This window comes from Paroedura picta, chromosome 3 (genome assembly GCF_049243985.1).
Source record: "Paroedura picta isolate Pp20150507F chromosome 3, Ppicta_v3.0, whole genome shotgun sequence".
Lineage (NCBI taxonomy): Eukaryota > Metazoa > Chordata > Lepidosauria > Squamata > Gekkonidae > Paroedura > Paroedura picta.
Genome location: NC_135371.1, coordinates 95,528,829 through 95,543,346, shown reverse-complemented (window position 1 = coordinate 95,543,346; position 14,518 = coordinate 95,528,829). Strand labels below are relative to the sequence as shown.

General features: G+C 43.4%; 1 protein-coding gene across 3 annotated transcripts in view; it reads left to right on the top strand.

The window, feature by feature from the left end:
• The window catches only part of SEPTIN8 (septin 8), an 85,569-nt gene that overhangs the window by 50,983 nt on the left and 20,068 nt on the right, over positions 1-14,518 (top strand). For 2 of the 3 annotated variants that reach the window (XM_077326913.1, XM_077326914.1), the window contains exon 4: positions 1,968-2,154. In XM_077326913.1, the coding sequence (XP_077183028.1) occupies positions 1,968-2,154 (187 nt within the window). The remainder of the gene's footprint in view (positions 1-1,967; positions 2,155-14,518) is intronic. The other variant, XM_077326915.1, reaches the window with a different exon arrangement.

Genomic DNA, 14,518 nt, shown 5'->3' with positions numbered 1-14,518 from the left:
TTGAATGTAGAAGATTAAAGATGCTTTTCAAGCAGATTCTGCCAATTCATATTCTCTCTCTTCCATTTCCACCAACAGTAGGCTTCTAAATACTAGTTTTGAACCCCATTTCATTTGTTGTGGCCACTTCTAGTTGTGAGAGTAGAAACTTTGGTGGAGGGAGCTGTGGAATAGGAGACACGATCAGGGGTCTTTTTTGGCAATGCAGTGCTAGAAGCAGCCGGTAGATTAAGAGTCCATTAAGGAGTGCTTGTAATTCAATGGAAGCCAACATAAATACATACTCTAAGATGTCTCTAGCCATTTTTGGAAGAAGAAGGCTATACCTGCTCAGTAATTTGCATTGGCTCTCACTTTCCTTGGGAACATTCTGTAGAGACAAATGTTAAGGAAAACTGTGTCTGCTATACAGTTTACTGTATTATCCGGTGGCCCATGATGAATCCCAGGTGCTTCTTCAGAGAATAGATTATCATTAGTTCACTCACATAGATTCATTCAATGCCTGTTTGAAACTTGCAAAATATCTACCTAAAATACAGCTATCTCAGTATTGGAATAACAAAACTAAAACTCAACATAGTCAGATCGTAATCTGTCGTAGAGCCAAACATGTGTACAGAGAATATATAAGGGAAGAAGAGGAAAAAAAGATATGATAAAAACATTTCACGACATATGGAATCTCATGGGTTTTGGAATAAGGTAAAGGTATCCCCTGTGCAAGCAGTGGGTCATGTCTGACCCTTGGGGTGACGCCCTCCAGCGTTTTCATGGCAGACTCAATACGGGGTGGTTTGCCAGTGCCTTCCCCAGGTTTTTGGAATACAAAATGACTAATCCAGTGTAATTAGCCTATAATGCTTCCTGGGGATGGTGATTATTTTGATAGCTTTGGGGTTCTATTCCCACATGCAATAGATGTTTTAATTAGAGGGATTATAATTTCTTGTGATGCAGCATCATTGGTTAGGACTGCTAGGCAAAGGTTTGGCCCTGAAGCAGCATGAGCAAATTTGTGTTAAAGGAAAGGAACTTTGCTACCTCTTCATTGTCTTGCAGCCTTCTGTACCTCTCGTGGTTGTGCTTCTGTAGGTCAGCAGATTGCCAAGAACAGTGCAGGGAATGTGCAGCAGGAGGTGCAGAACTCAATTCATTCAATTGAAGGAACTGCTGCAGAGCCAAAAGGACAGTTCCTTTGGAACCAAGCCAGCATTTGCTCAAGGTCACACAGGATTTCAAAAATATAATTCATTTCCATCTATGAAGCTTTTTGGTCCAGCAGCCATCTTGTAAATTAAGTTTTGCCAAAGATTTAACTTGCTGCCAAAGGCTACACAGTGAAGCTTGTAAATGAGTCAGAATTGGTTGAACTCCTCATAGCTGAGAGCCAGCTTCGTGTAGTGATTAAGAGCGGTGGACACTAATCTGGGGAGTTGGGTTTGATTCCTCCCTTCCTTCACACGCACTCAGCTCTGTGACTTTGGGCCAGTAAGTTCTCTCAGAGTGCTCTCAGTCCCACCTACCGTACAGGGTGCCTGGAGAGGAGGGGTAGGTGATTGTAAACCACTTTGAGATTCTTTGGGGTAGTAAAAAGTGGGGTACAAAACCCCAACTCTTCCTTCATAGTGAAGTAAGCAACTCTAGTTCAATGTGTTCAGTGTCTCCAAGATCAGTACATGGTTGCCTATCAGAGACCTGAAACCCCTTTTCACATTGATTTTCATTACATTGCTCCTTGCATGCAACATCTTGTGCATAATTTTAGCTTGCTTTCTGGTGGGGTGTATTCTTAGCAGCATGGAAGTCTTTTTAAAGGTGTTTAGTCCCCTGAGCTTTGAGCAAAACTTGATGGCTGGGAAAAACCGTGTTGCTCTTGGTACGGATGTTTTTGTTTTCAGACAGTGTACTTGAAATCAGAAAGTGTAAATCACACTGTTCAGGTTCCTAATTGAATTTGTTTTTAGTTACAGGCCAATAGTTGATTACATTGACACGCAGTTTGAAAACTACTTACAAGAAGAGTTAAAAATACGGCGTTCTCTATTCAATTATCATGATACGAGAATCCATGTCTGCCTTTACTTTATCACTCCAACTGGCCACTCACTTAAGTCCCTGGATTTGGTAACCATGAAAAAACTGGATAGTAAGGTATGTACTTAAGTGTGTATATTCCATTAACATTGACTTTTTGCTACTCATTGACTTTCCGCTTCTTATCTTTAAATAGGACAGGGTCCTATTAAATAAAAGAGTAAGGCCACCTGGGGAGGAGTTAGGGCGGGCCCTGTCCAGGATAAAAACTCAGAGGGCCCAATCAGGAGCCGCGAAGCGGCTCCTGATTGGGCCCTCCGAGTGTCCATCCAGGGCCAAGTAGCCAATGGGGAGGCGCGCAAAGTGCCTTCCTATTGGCCCCTCACCAGGACAGACCAAAATTCCATTCACCCAGCCCAGTCTTGCTGCCAGTCTGCTCCTGACCACCAAAGGGAGAGGAGGTCAGTAGGGCTGCCAAGGGGGATGAGAACAGAGGCTTGGACAGGCTGCACCAGCCTTTTTCCCCCCAAGGCTGCCCTAACTGTTATGTCCAACTGCAAATTGCCTCAGAACCCTGACAGAGCTGGCAGGAGGCTGCAGAGTGCTCCCCCTCCCCCCTTCAGGCCTGCTGCGAAGGAGCCTCTGACAGGCCCTGACTGAGGGGAGGGAGGCCTTTCCAAGAGCAACGCAGGGGAGACTGAGGGCCTTCCTTTTGAGGGGGGGGGGACTTACCCCTTCTGCCAAACAGTTGCCTGACAGAAAAGCCCCTTCTCACTTAAAATACTGCTCTGGCCGGGGGTTAGACACAGCCAAGCCATGTGTCTTTCTTCTTTGCAACTCTCTGCAGATTTGAGGCCACTGCACAGTGTTATTCTGCAGAGGAAGCTGGCTCTTTTGTCTCCTGTTTCATCTGCACAACAACCCTGTGCAGTAGGCCTCAAGTCTTTCAATTCAACAACAACCTGTTTGGGAAGCCTTAAATATTTCTTCTCTATCACAACCCTGTCCAAAGTAGCCCTTTCTGCCTGGGGAGCTGATCTTTATACTCTGCAGGTGAGCTGTAATTCCAGGAGCTCTCCAGGCTCCACCTGGGGGTTAGCTACCCCTGGGTTGGAAATATTCCTGGAGGTTTGGAGGTGGGACTTCAAAATCGTACAATGCCTCAGAGTCCAGCCTTCAAATGAGCCGTTTTTGCCTGCAGTTGGTAGGGAGTGGTGCAGGTGTGTCCCTCCTGAGCTATGGGCTATGGCCAGCCCTTATCAGCAACTGTTTGTATTCTGGGGCGCAGACAGGCAGACCAGCATCAGTCCTGTGAGTCTGGAAAGTGCAGGAAGATCTAAATAAATATTTACAGCCTGAAACTAAATAGAGAACAAGTAAATGTCTGGAGACACATCGTAACTGAAATAGTAACTGGCAAATAACCTTGGCCTGGCAAATAAAAAAACAGTATTAAAAACCTTACTCAGGTCAAGACTGCTGTGCACAGACAGTCTTCCTCTTAGGGTTGCCAGCTTCCCTGTGAGGCTCGCTACCCCACCTCCCTCATGGGGAGTCTGCTATGGGGAGAGAAGGGGAAGACAATTGGAAAATGCTTTGAGACACCTGAGGCCTGCTGGGTCACTGCGGCCCATTCCCAGTTCTCTCAGATCTCTCACAGCCCCACATACCTCACAGGTTGACTATTGTGGAGAGACAAATGGAAAAGGTGTTTGTAAACCACTTTGAGACTCCTTTGGGTAGTAAGCAATAGGGTACAAAAATCTGTTCTTCTAAGGAGCAACCATGAAAGAAGCATGTGGGCGCATAACATTTTACCAACAGTGAAAATAACATTTTACCAACAGTGGGACACAGAAGGGTAGACACCTGTGTACTGTGACTACCCCATGTGTATTAGGGCAGAGGGGCATTTCGGTGAATGTGGCCTAATTCACCCAAGAAGGGAAATGACGCAGAACTAGGGGGAATTGGTTGCCATGTAATCTTCCCCTAAGAAGAGTCTCCAGTCTGATTTTCCCTTCACATATCTGAGGACATGGCTCTGGAAAGCTCATCTGTAACTACTATGCCACAATTCCCAAAGGTCAGTCCTCTCCCACAATCAACGAACATTCCACACCACAGGTTCTTGACACCTATAACTCCACACCCATGGCCTCATTTGCCACCATGCCACCACAACCTCCCACACAACACACATGACAACCCCATGCCCTTACAGACTGGACAACTCCTCCCCTTCCTCTTCCCACTGCCAAGCTCTAGCGCCCGTTGTATTCTTGGAGACAACGGGCTTTGCCCCTAGTTTATGTATAAAACAGTAGCTGCAGATATCCTCTTTCCTTCAGCTATCTGGAAACACTTAAGATGCCAAGAATCCTTGTACTACAACAATTGCTTCCCCACCCCCTAAAAAGGATAAAAACTATTATATCGCCCTTGGTTTATTTTCTACATCCATCAGTGGGGTCATTCTGGCTAAGTTCTACCTTATCAGAGTTGTTATAATATGGAAACCCTTAGTTTTTTAGATGAGTATAATCATTAAATTTTCCAATATACCATTCTTCTGGCAGTCCAAAGTGATTTGTGGTGGGGGCATGCACAAAGAGCAACTGGGTTAGGGAAGGGAAATACTTATTGCGCATAGAGATTAGTGAGTAGTCTCATCCTGACAGTTATGTTGATAGGAACAACAGTCAAAAGATTAAATGATAAAATGATGGTTAACACAAGAAATCACTTCCCAACCAGACTGCAGTTATTCTGTTTAAGCCACTGCTGTTTGAGTGTAGTAGGCATTAGCGTACACTGTTGATTTAGAGTGTGTCTAAGGAAGCAGTTATTTATGTCAGCACACAGCCAAATATGTTGTTTTGGGAATGCTGAAATAATTTCTTTATGGGGGACCTTTGGTGCACCATTCTTGCTACTTAATTACCAGTGGGTTCTTAAATGGTGCTCAAGGAAGAGAAGCAAGTCTTCTGAAACCCAGGCTGTGAATGCAGCTTGAGGGGCAGGCTGCAAACTGCGTTGGTGTCAATTATGTTAAATTCTTATGTGTGGCTTTTTAATCTTGAAGATTATTTGAGCCAGCCAAGGTTGTTTACTAATATGAAACTTTTTGTAACATCTAGTCCAGGGTTTCATGAAACCCTGGGGTTTCTTGATGGCTCTGGAAGGGTTTCCTGAATGGGTGGGGGTTTAATTAATTTTAATATATTTTTTAATTTGTTAAATGTGTAATGGGTGATATAACCATATATGGTTATGTTGACCCTCCCAAAATGGCCAAAGATGGGCCTAGAGGAGGTGGGAAAGGGAGGGGTTTGGGTGGCTGTGTTTCCCAACCATATCTTAGGGTTTCTCAAAGCCTGAAAAAAGGTTCAGGGGGTTTCTCAATGGTAAAAAAGCTGAGAAAGTCTGTTGGAAATAAAATGAGTCCTCCTGTATTCATTATTGCTTCGGCCTGCAGATCGAATTGAATGGAATTTTTGAGCTTTTCAGTGCTAGGAGGTGAGAATGTTTTGGAAACCAGCACCTACTGATACAAATGTATTTCAACATGCATGCACCTTTAGGTTTTTTGCTATGGATTGGCTTTAATTTTGTTTTTAAGCCTTCTTGAAGGCCTATACTACATAGCAAAGCAGGGATATATATTAAATCAATTCACTTTCATATTTGGCAAGGCATTTGTGTGTGTTTTAATCAGTGTAGAGCCACATAAGGTAAGAAAACATTAAGGGTAGGGTAGTTCATGGCAACTTGGCTACACTTGGCAAATGCAGCACCTAAGTGTGACGTTCCAAGCCAGCAATATGGGTACAAAAAAGCACCAGTTGAAAATTATTTCAGTGTGGAACTGTGTTCATATTTTGCTATGTAGCTTAGGAAGGCTTTTGAATCAGTGGTAGATGAATACGTAGTGGTGTGATAAACAGAAGGTCAGAGACTATTAGGCTTATTCTACACAAGTTGTGCGCTGGGATCTAAAGAATAAAAGGGTTTAATGATAGCAGAGGTTGGTTTGGAAATGAACTTCTGTAGGACACAGTCAGGGCCAACTTGGAGGTTTGTGGGCTAGGTAGGAAATCATGCTCTCAGTGCCATATAATTTTGTCTTTTTGTCAAATGTGGTTTTGATATGACACTTGGCTTGAGATCAAACATCCACTTCACTAAGATGTATTTTGGTGGTAGGCATTTTGATTAGTTGCACATTGGAAGGAGGGCAGCTGTTCAACAGCTTAGCGATGTCAGCAGAATGATGTCAGATGCAAGCTAGATTGTCTGTGTTTCCTGTAGTGATGTGGAATCTTGTCCATCAGATTGTCTTCACCAGGATGGAGAATGTTTCCATAATGTGCTCTTCCATCGTGGATGTATTTTCAACTGAGTTCATAACCAGCTGTTGCCTACTGTATCTCATTACTTACAGACAGCCAAAAGTCCTCTTCAAAGATGAATTCTTAAGTCAAATAATAGCTGGCAGAGATGGCAGTTAAACCAAGAGAGACAGACTGGAACTGATCCATGTCTTGTTTTTTAAAGTGGGACTTAAAAAAAAGAAATTGGGAACAAATCTGTCTGATTAGCTACATTATTAAGATGCTTGGTTCTGATTTTAGAAAAAAAAGTCCTGCATTTGAAAAAGCATTCGTGATCTGCATATGCTTGATTGTATAATCAATGACTGGATCTCTTGGAGCATTTGGGTTGCAGAAGGAAGGGAGAGATGAATAAAGTAACATTCCATGGGTGGAAATCCATCCACAGAATGCCCCTGTGGATCCAAACCTGCATTTGACAGGAGAGGGTCAGTTCAAGATGGTGATACATCAGCAGCTAGTTTGAAGAGGAAGTAAGCCAGAACAGGATGAGGAAGTCTTGATTTGCAACATAGAAGTGCTTTGGGGCTCTTTGCCTATTAAAATGTGGAATTTGCTGCCAGAGAATAAAGTGATGAATGTGGACATTGACAGCCATACAAGGGGACTAGAAAGATTCACAGAGGACAGGTCTGTCAGTGGCTACTAGCCATGGTGATGAAAGGAAGCTTCTGTGTTCAGAGGCAGTAGACCTCAGAATAGCAGAACAGCCAGGCAACATCAGAAGTAAGCCTTGGCTTCTATGCTGTGTTGTTGGCTCTCCGGGTAATTGGTTGGTCCATGTATGAGGCATGATGCTGGACTAGATAGACCACTGTTCTGATCCAGCAGGGCTCTTTGTTCTTGCAGCCATAAAACTCCTGTTGGCAGCTGAGTCTCAGGAAGCGCTGAGTAGGTATAACTTTCAGAGGACATTGGCCATTTGTCAGAATGTTTTAGATATGAACACCGCAAAAATCAAGTGACAACATATGGTTGAAGCACTCTCATTGTTCCCAAAGACCAGTTGCTTGGGTTACACATATGTGTGATAAAGGGAAGTAGAATCCTTGGGGTTCTATAGCTGCCTCCTGTGCTGTATTACAAGTTGCCTTTGAAATCTCCGCTGTGCCCAGTTTCAAAATCGGTTTTCCATGCAGCACGGGAGACGGGGAGGTGGTTGTTTTGGAAAAACAAGTCTCCTTGGGATCCCAGAACGAATGTTATTGTTCTTTGGTCAGGATCCAATTTTAACTACTTTATCTCCATTCTGCGGCACACAGAGAACAAGAGAGAAAAATGCATGGTTGCATTGAATTTCATACAATAAACCATGCACATGTTCATTAGTACAAGAATGCCTTTCATGCTTATGCATCTGTGGGCAGCCAAGTAAAAACTGTCATCATTGAGGAATCTGTACGTGGGGGTGGGGGAGGGAGGTGCTCAACAGCACTTCAAGCTTAATATCAGTGAAGCTGTGTGTTTTTATGGTGCTTCTTCTTGGTAGCTTGCTGGAGCATTTCCCTCGCACACTTAAATCACACTTAAAAAAACCCCCATATTCCTCTTTTAGAGCTAATTGCTAGTGTCAAATTAATTAACAATCCAGAAGTTAGCTTGAAGAAGTAATAATATTTTACTGGTTGCCAGTTGCTATAAATTGTACCAGTTCACAAAGCTAGCCCTGTAGGGCATTATAGGAGAAAGCTGAATCCAAAGCAGCATCCTTTTTAGTTTCCCCTCTTGAGGTGAAGCAATCTCCCAGTATTTATTTACTTCATAGATACTCAGCTTTTGTCTCCCAGTGGGACTGAAGCGGCCTGCATCATTCACCTCTACACTGTTTCATCCACACAGCACCCAAAGTCTCCCAGCAAGCTTCCAGGGCAGAGTGAGGTTTCAAAACCTGGTCTCTCAGATTCTACTCTAACCACCGTGGATGCAGGTTCTGTAGTCTCATAAGCAATGGTTCCCCACAAGACCTATGGGAAATAGCTACCAGTTTCCCATGCGTATGCATAGGCATGTTTACTGCTTGTGGGACTCAGAGGGGGATGATTGAATCTCAGCCAGAATTTTTACTTTCTACATATTATTTATTAGCTTTTCAGAACAAAATATTTTAATCAAGGGACAGAAACAGTGAATACTGATGAGTGCTGGATTTTCAATGGACAGACACAGTTAACTTAATGAATTGTGCTGTTATAATTAAGCTGTCTTCCCATGCACCGTGGGATGAATGCATTCCTAATAGTTCTGATTTTTTCCTAGCTTTATACTGATAGCTCTAAGTGTGCTACATTAATAATGCAGTTAAGAATATAATTTATCATCATGCTAGAGGGAAGTATATTGCTCCTAAGGCTGATAACACAAATGTAGATACCAAACTGGTCAAAATGCTAAGAATATTTCCCCCTTGATGCCCTGTGCAGTGCTCCCCTTAAAAGATATAGCCAGCAATGGACTGGCCATTATAGCAACCAGAGAATTCCCCAGTGGGTCAATGGCCTGTTCCCCTCCTACTGGACCTAGTCCAGTTCACAGTACAAAAGGGTAGCACCTGATCTGGAGAAGATGGCCCCAGGTAAGCCCAACCAAAACAACCACAAATGGGCCCCAGCTTCGTAGAGCTGCCGAGCTGAGCAAGGTGTGGCTAGGATTGCCAATCTCAAGGTGGCACCTGGAGATCTTTCACTATTACAGTTTATCTCCTGGTGATGAAGATCAGTTCCCCTGAAGAAAATGGCTGCTTTGGAAAGTGGACTGTATGGCATTCTACCCCACTGAAGTCCCTCCTGTCACCAAACTCCACTCTCCGCAGGTTCCACCCCCAAATCTCCAGGTATTTCTTATCCTGGAACTGGCAACTCTAAGTGTGACACTGGCTGGCCCTCCCTTCTTCCCTCCTCCTTTGTGGGGGCAGGCAAATCTATGGCCAGTTTCCTCCCCTGATTATAGTATGAGCTTTGCTGTCAAGGTTTCATGGATTAGAATCCTCTGGCATCACAAGTATTGGAATCCATTCCGCAGAAGCTTTAATGCCATAACAAGGTGCCTGAAAGTAGCTCAGAAAATACTTCTAGTGATTCAATATAATACTAGTTAACATCTTAAATCATTCTGGCCAAAAATATTTCCACTGGGAAATTCTTATGGAAGCCATATTCTGGTAACTTACAAAGCTGTTCCAGTAATCATAGTAATTTAGTGTATTTGATATTTCCTTTTCTTCATGGAACCCTACCAAATGGGTAATTTTACTCATATATTCCAAATGGTCTAGAGTAGACCACCAGTGTCTTTCCATTTTTTAGGTAAGTCAATTCTGGCTGCAATTCCAAATCGTTTTAATCAAGTTATAGCCCATATACTATCGACTGATCTTCAATCTCAAGCACCGCATCAAGTAAAAAAACTGGCTGGTCCCTGTACAGGTTACAAAATTGTACCAGTTATAAAAGTGGGCCACCCACAAACAAGGAAGAGGTCATTATTTAACCTGGTGGGCTCTTCACATATCCAAGGAAAAAATAACTGTTAATTATTGAAAAGAAGAAAAACCATTTTAAAATGGCTGGATGAAGTCTTAAATATGCTGTAGAGAAAAAGAAACATTAAATGCTGCCAGGAATTTGCTCAATGACGGAGCAGAGATCAATCTGACCTGGGGTTGCCAGGCCCTGGTGGAGGTGAGGTTCGCCTGCCACCATGCCCCGCCTCCCACTGCCTATCATTTGACTAATGGGGGGATTTATGTGGCGAGAGAGGGTGGCCTAGGCTACAGTGCTGGCAACATCATTTCTGGAGTTCTGAATGTTGGTGTTAAAGGGATTGGTACATATGCAGGGGACTGTTAACTTACAGGTAAATTCAAAAACTAAAACCCTGGGGTACTCATATGAAGGATTACAATGCCTCTATACTAATGTGCAAAGTTTGGGAAACAAGTAGGAAGAACTAAAATCCTAATAAAGGAAGGGGACTATGAACTGCTCAATTCCTACTTCACAGTCTTCTCTTGCAAGGCGAATCATGCTCAATGTGGCAAAATCATTTCACAGGATGAGGGATGGGAGTTGTGGCCTGGGATCACTATAGGGTTAGACCATAAACATCTAGTTTCTTTAAATGAAATCAAATTCTCTGGGCCAGATAAATTGCATCCAGGGGTACTAAAAGAACTTCCAGATGTAATTTCTATGCCTCTGTCCATTATTTTTAACAATTCTTAGGGAACAGGTGAAGTGCCAGAATGGAGGCAGGCAAATGGCTCCATCTTCAAGAAGGGGGAAAAGGAGCATCTGGATAACATCAGCTTGAAGTCTATAGCTGGCAAAAATTTTAGAACTAATCATCAAACAGTGGGTCCTTGAGCAGCTAGAGTGGATGGCTGTAATTACTAAGAGTGAGCATGGTTTTCTCAAGAACAAATCATGTCAGACTAAACTTATCTCTTTTTTTGATAAAATTACTATCTTTCTAGATCAGGTAAATACTGTGGACATAGTTTACCTTGATTTCAGTAAGGCTTCTGATAAAGTTCCACATGATATTCTTATAGGCAAGTTGGTAAAAAGTGTCATGAATCCTATTGCAGTTAGGTGGATTGAGAACTGGTTGACAGATTGCACCCAAAGGGTGCTTGTAAATGGTTCGTCATCATCTTGGAAAGGAGTGATGAGTGGAGTGCCTCAGGGATTTGTCCATGGACCTTAGTTGTTCAATATATTTGTAAATGATTTAGATGAAGGAATAGAGGGGGTACTTATTACATTTGCAGATGACACTAAACTGGGAGGGAGCAAACACACCAGAAGACAGAATCAGTATACAGGATGAATTTGAAAGACTAGAAAACTGGGCTAAAATGAATAAAATGAATTTCAATAGTGATAAATGTAAAGGTCTTCATTTAGGTAGGAAAAATCAAATTCATCAGCATAGGATGGGTGAGACTTTTCTTGGCAGTAGTATGTGTAAAAAGGTTCTAGGGATCTCAGTGGACCATACACTGAACATGAGTCAGTAGTCTGACTCAGTGGCTAAAAAGGCAGATGGGATTTGGGGCTGTATTAAAAGGAGTATAGTGTCCAGATCACATGAGGTGATGTTACCACTTTGCTCTGGTTAGACCTCACTTGGGGTACTGTGCTCAGTTCTGGGGAACCACAACTGAAGAAAGAGGTAGAGAAATTAGAGCATGTCTAGAGGAGGGCTACAAAGATGGTGAGGTGTTTCGAGACCAAGTCGTATGAGGAAAGGTTGAAGGAGTTTGGTATGTTTAGCCTGGAGAGAAGATGACTAAGAGGTGATAGTCATCTGACAGAAATGCTGATTTTATTAATTTAGGCGCATTGTAAGTTGATGGGCAGGAAGGGATATGTCAGTGTTTGTCTCTTATGGCCTTTCCTTGCATACCCAGAGAACTGTATCTGTCTCTGTCTGTCATTTTAGTTTTTATCTATTATTTTTATGCTGCCCATTCATTACAGCTCTGGGCAGTTTACATGGAAAACTGCATAAATTTACTTTGTTCAGTCATGGAAGGGTGTCTGGGGGGGGGACACCAGCAGATGTTCCGAGTTGGTTGGCCTCAAGTGAATGCCTGGTGCAGGAGCTCCCTTTTGCAGGCACTGCAGAACTGTGGACGTTCAGGCAGGGCTTTGATTTCCTCAGGGAGCTCATTTCACCAGGTGGGGGCCAAGACTGAGAAGGCTCTGGCCCTTGTTGAGGTCCAACATTGCTTCCTGGGGTCAGGAATCCTCAGCCAGCTAGAGGTGGCAGAGCGTAAGACTCTTTTGGGGATATAGCCAGGGAGGTGGTCTCTCAAATACACTGGGCCCAAACCGCGTATGGCCTTAAGGGTGATTACCAAAATCTTAAGATTAATCTGGAATTCAACTGGGAGCCAGCCAAGTTGTCGGAGTGCCAGCCAGATGTGGGACTTCCATGATGTTTTAGTGAGAATCCTGGCTGCAGCATTCCGTACCAGTTGTAGTTTCTGGATCAAGGATAAAGGTAGGCCTGCGTAGAGCGAGTTGCAGAAGTCCAGTCTAGAGGTGACTGTCGGATGGATCACTCTGGCTAGGTGCCCATCACTGTGAGATCGTAGGTGAATTTCCTCCAGGCCAGGCTGGATTAGGAGATTTTTGGTGGGGGGATCACTTGGCCATAAAATTGGGGTCACTGTGAGTGGGCATGTAGTTGTGAGTTCCTGCATTGTTCAGGGGATTGGACTTGATGACACTGGATGTCCCTTCCAACTCTATGATTCTATATCACAGCATAGAATCATAGACTTGGATGGGACCTTCAGAATCATCTAGTCCAACCCTCTGTCGAATGCAGGAAATTCACAACTACCTGCCCACCCACAGTGACCCCAATTCAATGCCCAGATGATTCCCACCCCAAAGAAAACCAGAATCCCTGTCCAAGCTGGTTTGGAAGAAATTAGCGTTCTGATCCCAAAATGGCGATCGGCATTTCCATGGCACTTCACCTGTTCTCCACGAATTGTCAAAAAAAATGAACAGGGGCTCAGAAGTTCTTTTAGTGTTTAGCATTTCTCACTAGCCTAATCTCCTACAGAGCTTTAATTTTCTAACACTCTCCCTACAAGCATTAATTCAAGTGGGTAGCCGGTGTTGGTCTGAAGTGGCACAACAAAAATAGAGCCCAATAGCACCTTTAATACCAACAAAGATTGATTGAAACATTAGTTATTTGTTTATATTCCTCCTTGGTTATAAGGCTTTCCCTCTATTTCCTAAATGAGTCTTTTTATTACTGAATTCTTTTGAAAGCTGTTTACGGAGCCACCGTGGCTTCTTTAGGCTCGTCCTGTTTTTCCTTCTCAAGGGAATTGTTTGTGGTTGTGCCTTCAGTATTTCACTTTCAAGAAACTCTGACCCGTCTTGCTCACACCTCCAGTGGTTTTCCTGACCACTGGATTCTACCCAGCATAACTTTAAATTTGTTAAAATTTACTTTCCTGAAGTCCAGCCTATGTGTCTGACAGTTTTTCTATTCCCCAAGATTGTAAATTCCAAAATCACATGCTCACTTGTACTAAGTGCATCCAATACTTTCACCTCATTAACCAGTTCCTCCCTATTGATGAGAATCAAGTCTAAAATTGTGGACCCCCTAGTTGCTCACTCCACCTTCTGTGAAATGAAGTTGTCAGCAACGTTTAGCAGAGTTGGTCTTCCAACAGATATCTGGGTAATTGAAATCACCCATGACCCATGTATCCCACCTCTTCGAGAATTTTGAAATCTGGTCTAGGAGCATCTCATACAAGTCCTCTGCCTGGCCTGGTGGTCTATGCCACAATACCACTGTTATTTCCTACTCCTTTTATTTTTACCAAAGACTCTCAACCAAATTTCCTTGCTCAGGCACATGTATTTCCTCACAAATATGCACATTCTTAACATATACTGCTACACCTCCCCCTTCTTTGTCTGTCCCTTTGAAATAAGTTGTACCCCTTATTCCTAATGCTCCATTTATGAGTGTTATCCCTCCAAGTTTCTGTAATGCCTATTAGGTCATAGTTCCCTTCCCCTATTAAGACTTCTAGTTTTTCCTGTTTTTTTCTCATACTCTGTGCATTAGTGTTGAGGCTTCACAGCTCCCCCTCGGCGTGGCACTGTGCAGTTGCTGCTGGCAGTGCCCCCCCAGCGGGTGGTGGGAAGTCAGGGGCGCCAGCAGGAAAGCAAGTAGAACAGGGGCTCAGGTGGCGGCAGCAACGTCCCTTGGCAAAAGCTTACCCCCCCCTGGGCCTCAGTAAAATGGTCAAGCGTTGACCGGTCCTTGGTGATAAAAAGGTTGAGGACCACTGGTTTATAGCCTTAGGCCATTGTGAGACATTACAAAACAAATACACAAATTCAACACAGACATAAGACCTGAACATTCATATTAAGTTATCATTAAAATCATTAGTCTCTGTGTAGAAGAAGAAGAATTGGTTCTTATATGATGCTTTTTCTCTCCCCGAAGGAGTCTCAAAGCGGCTTACATTTGCCTTACCTTTCCTCTCCCCATAACAGACACCCTGTGAGGCAGGTGAGACCCTGATATCACTGCTC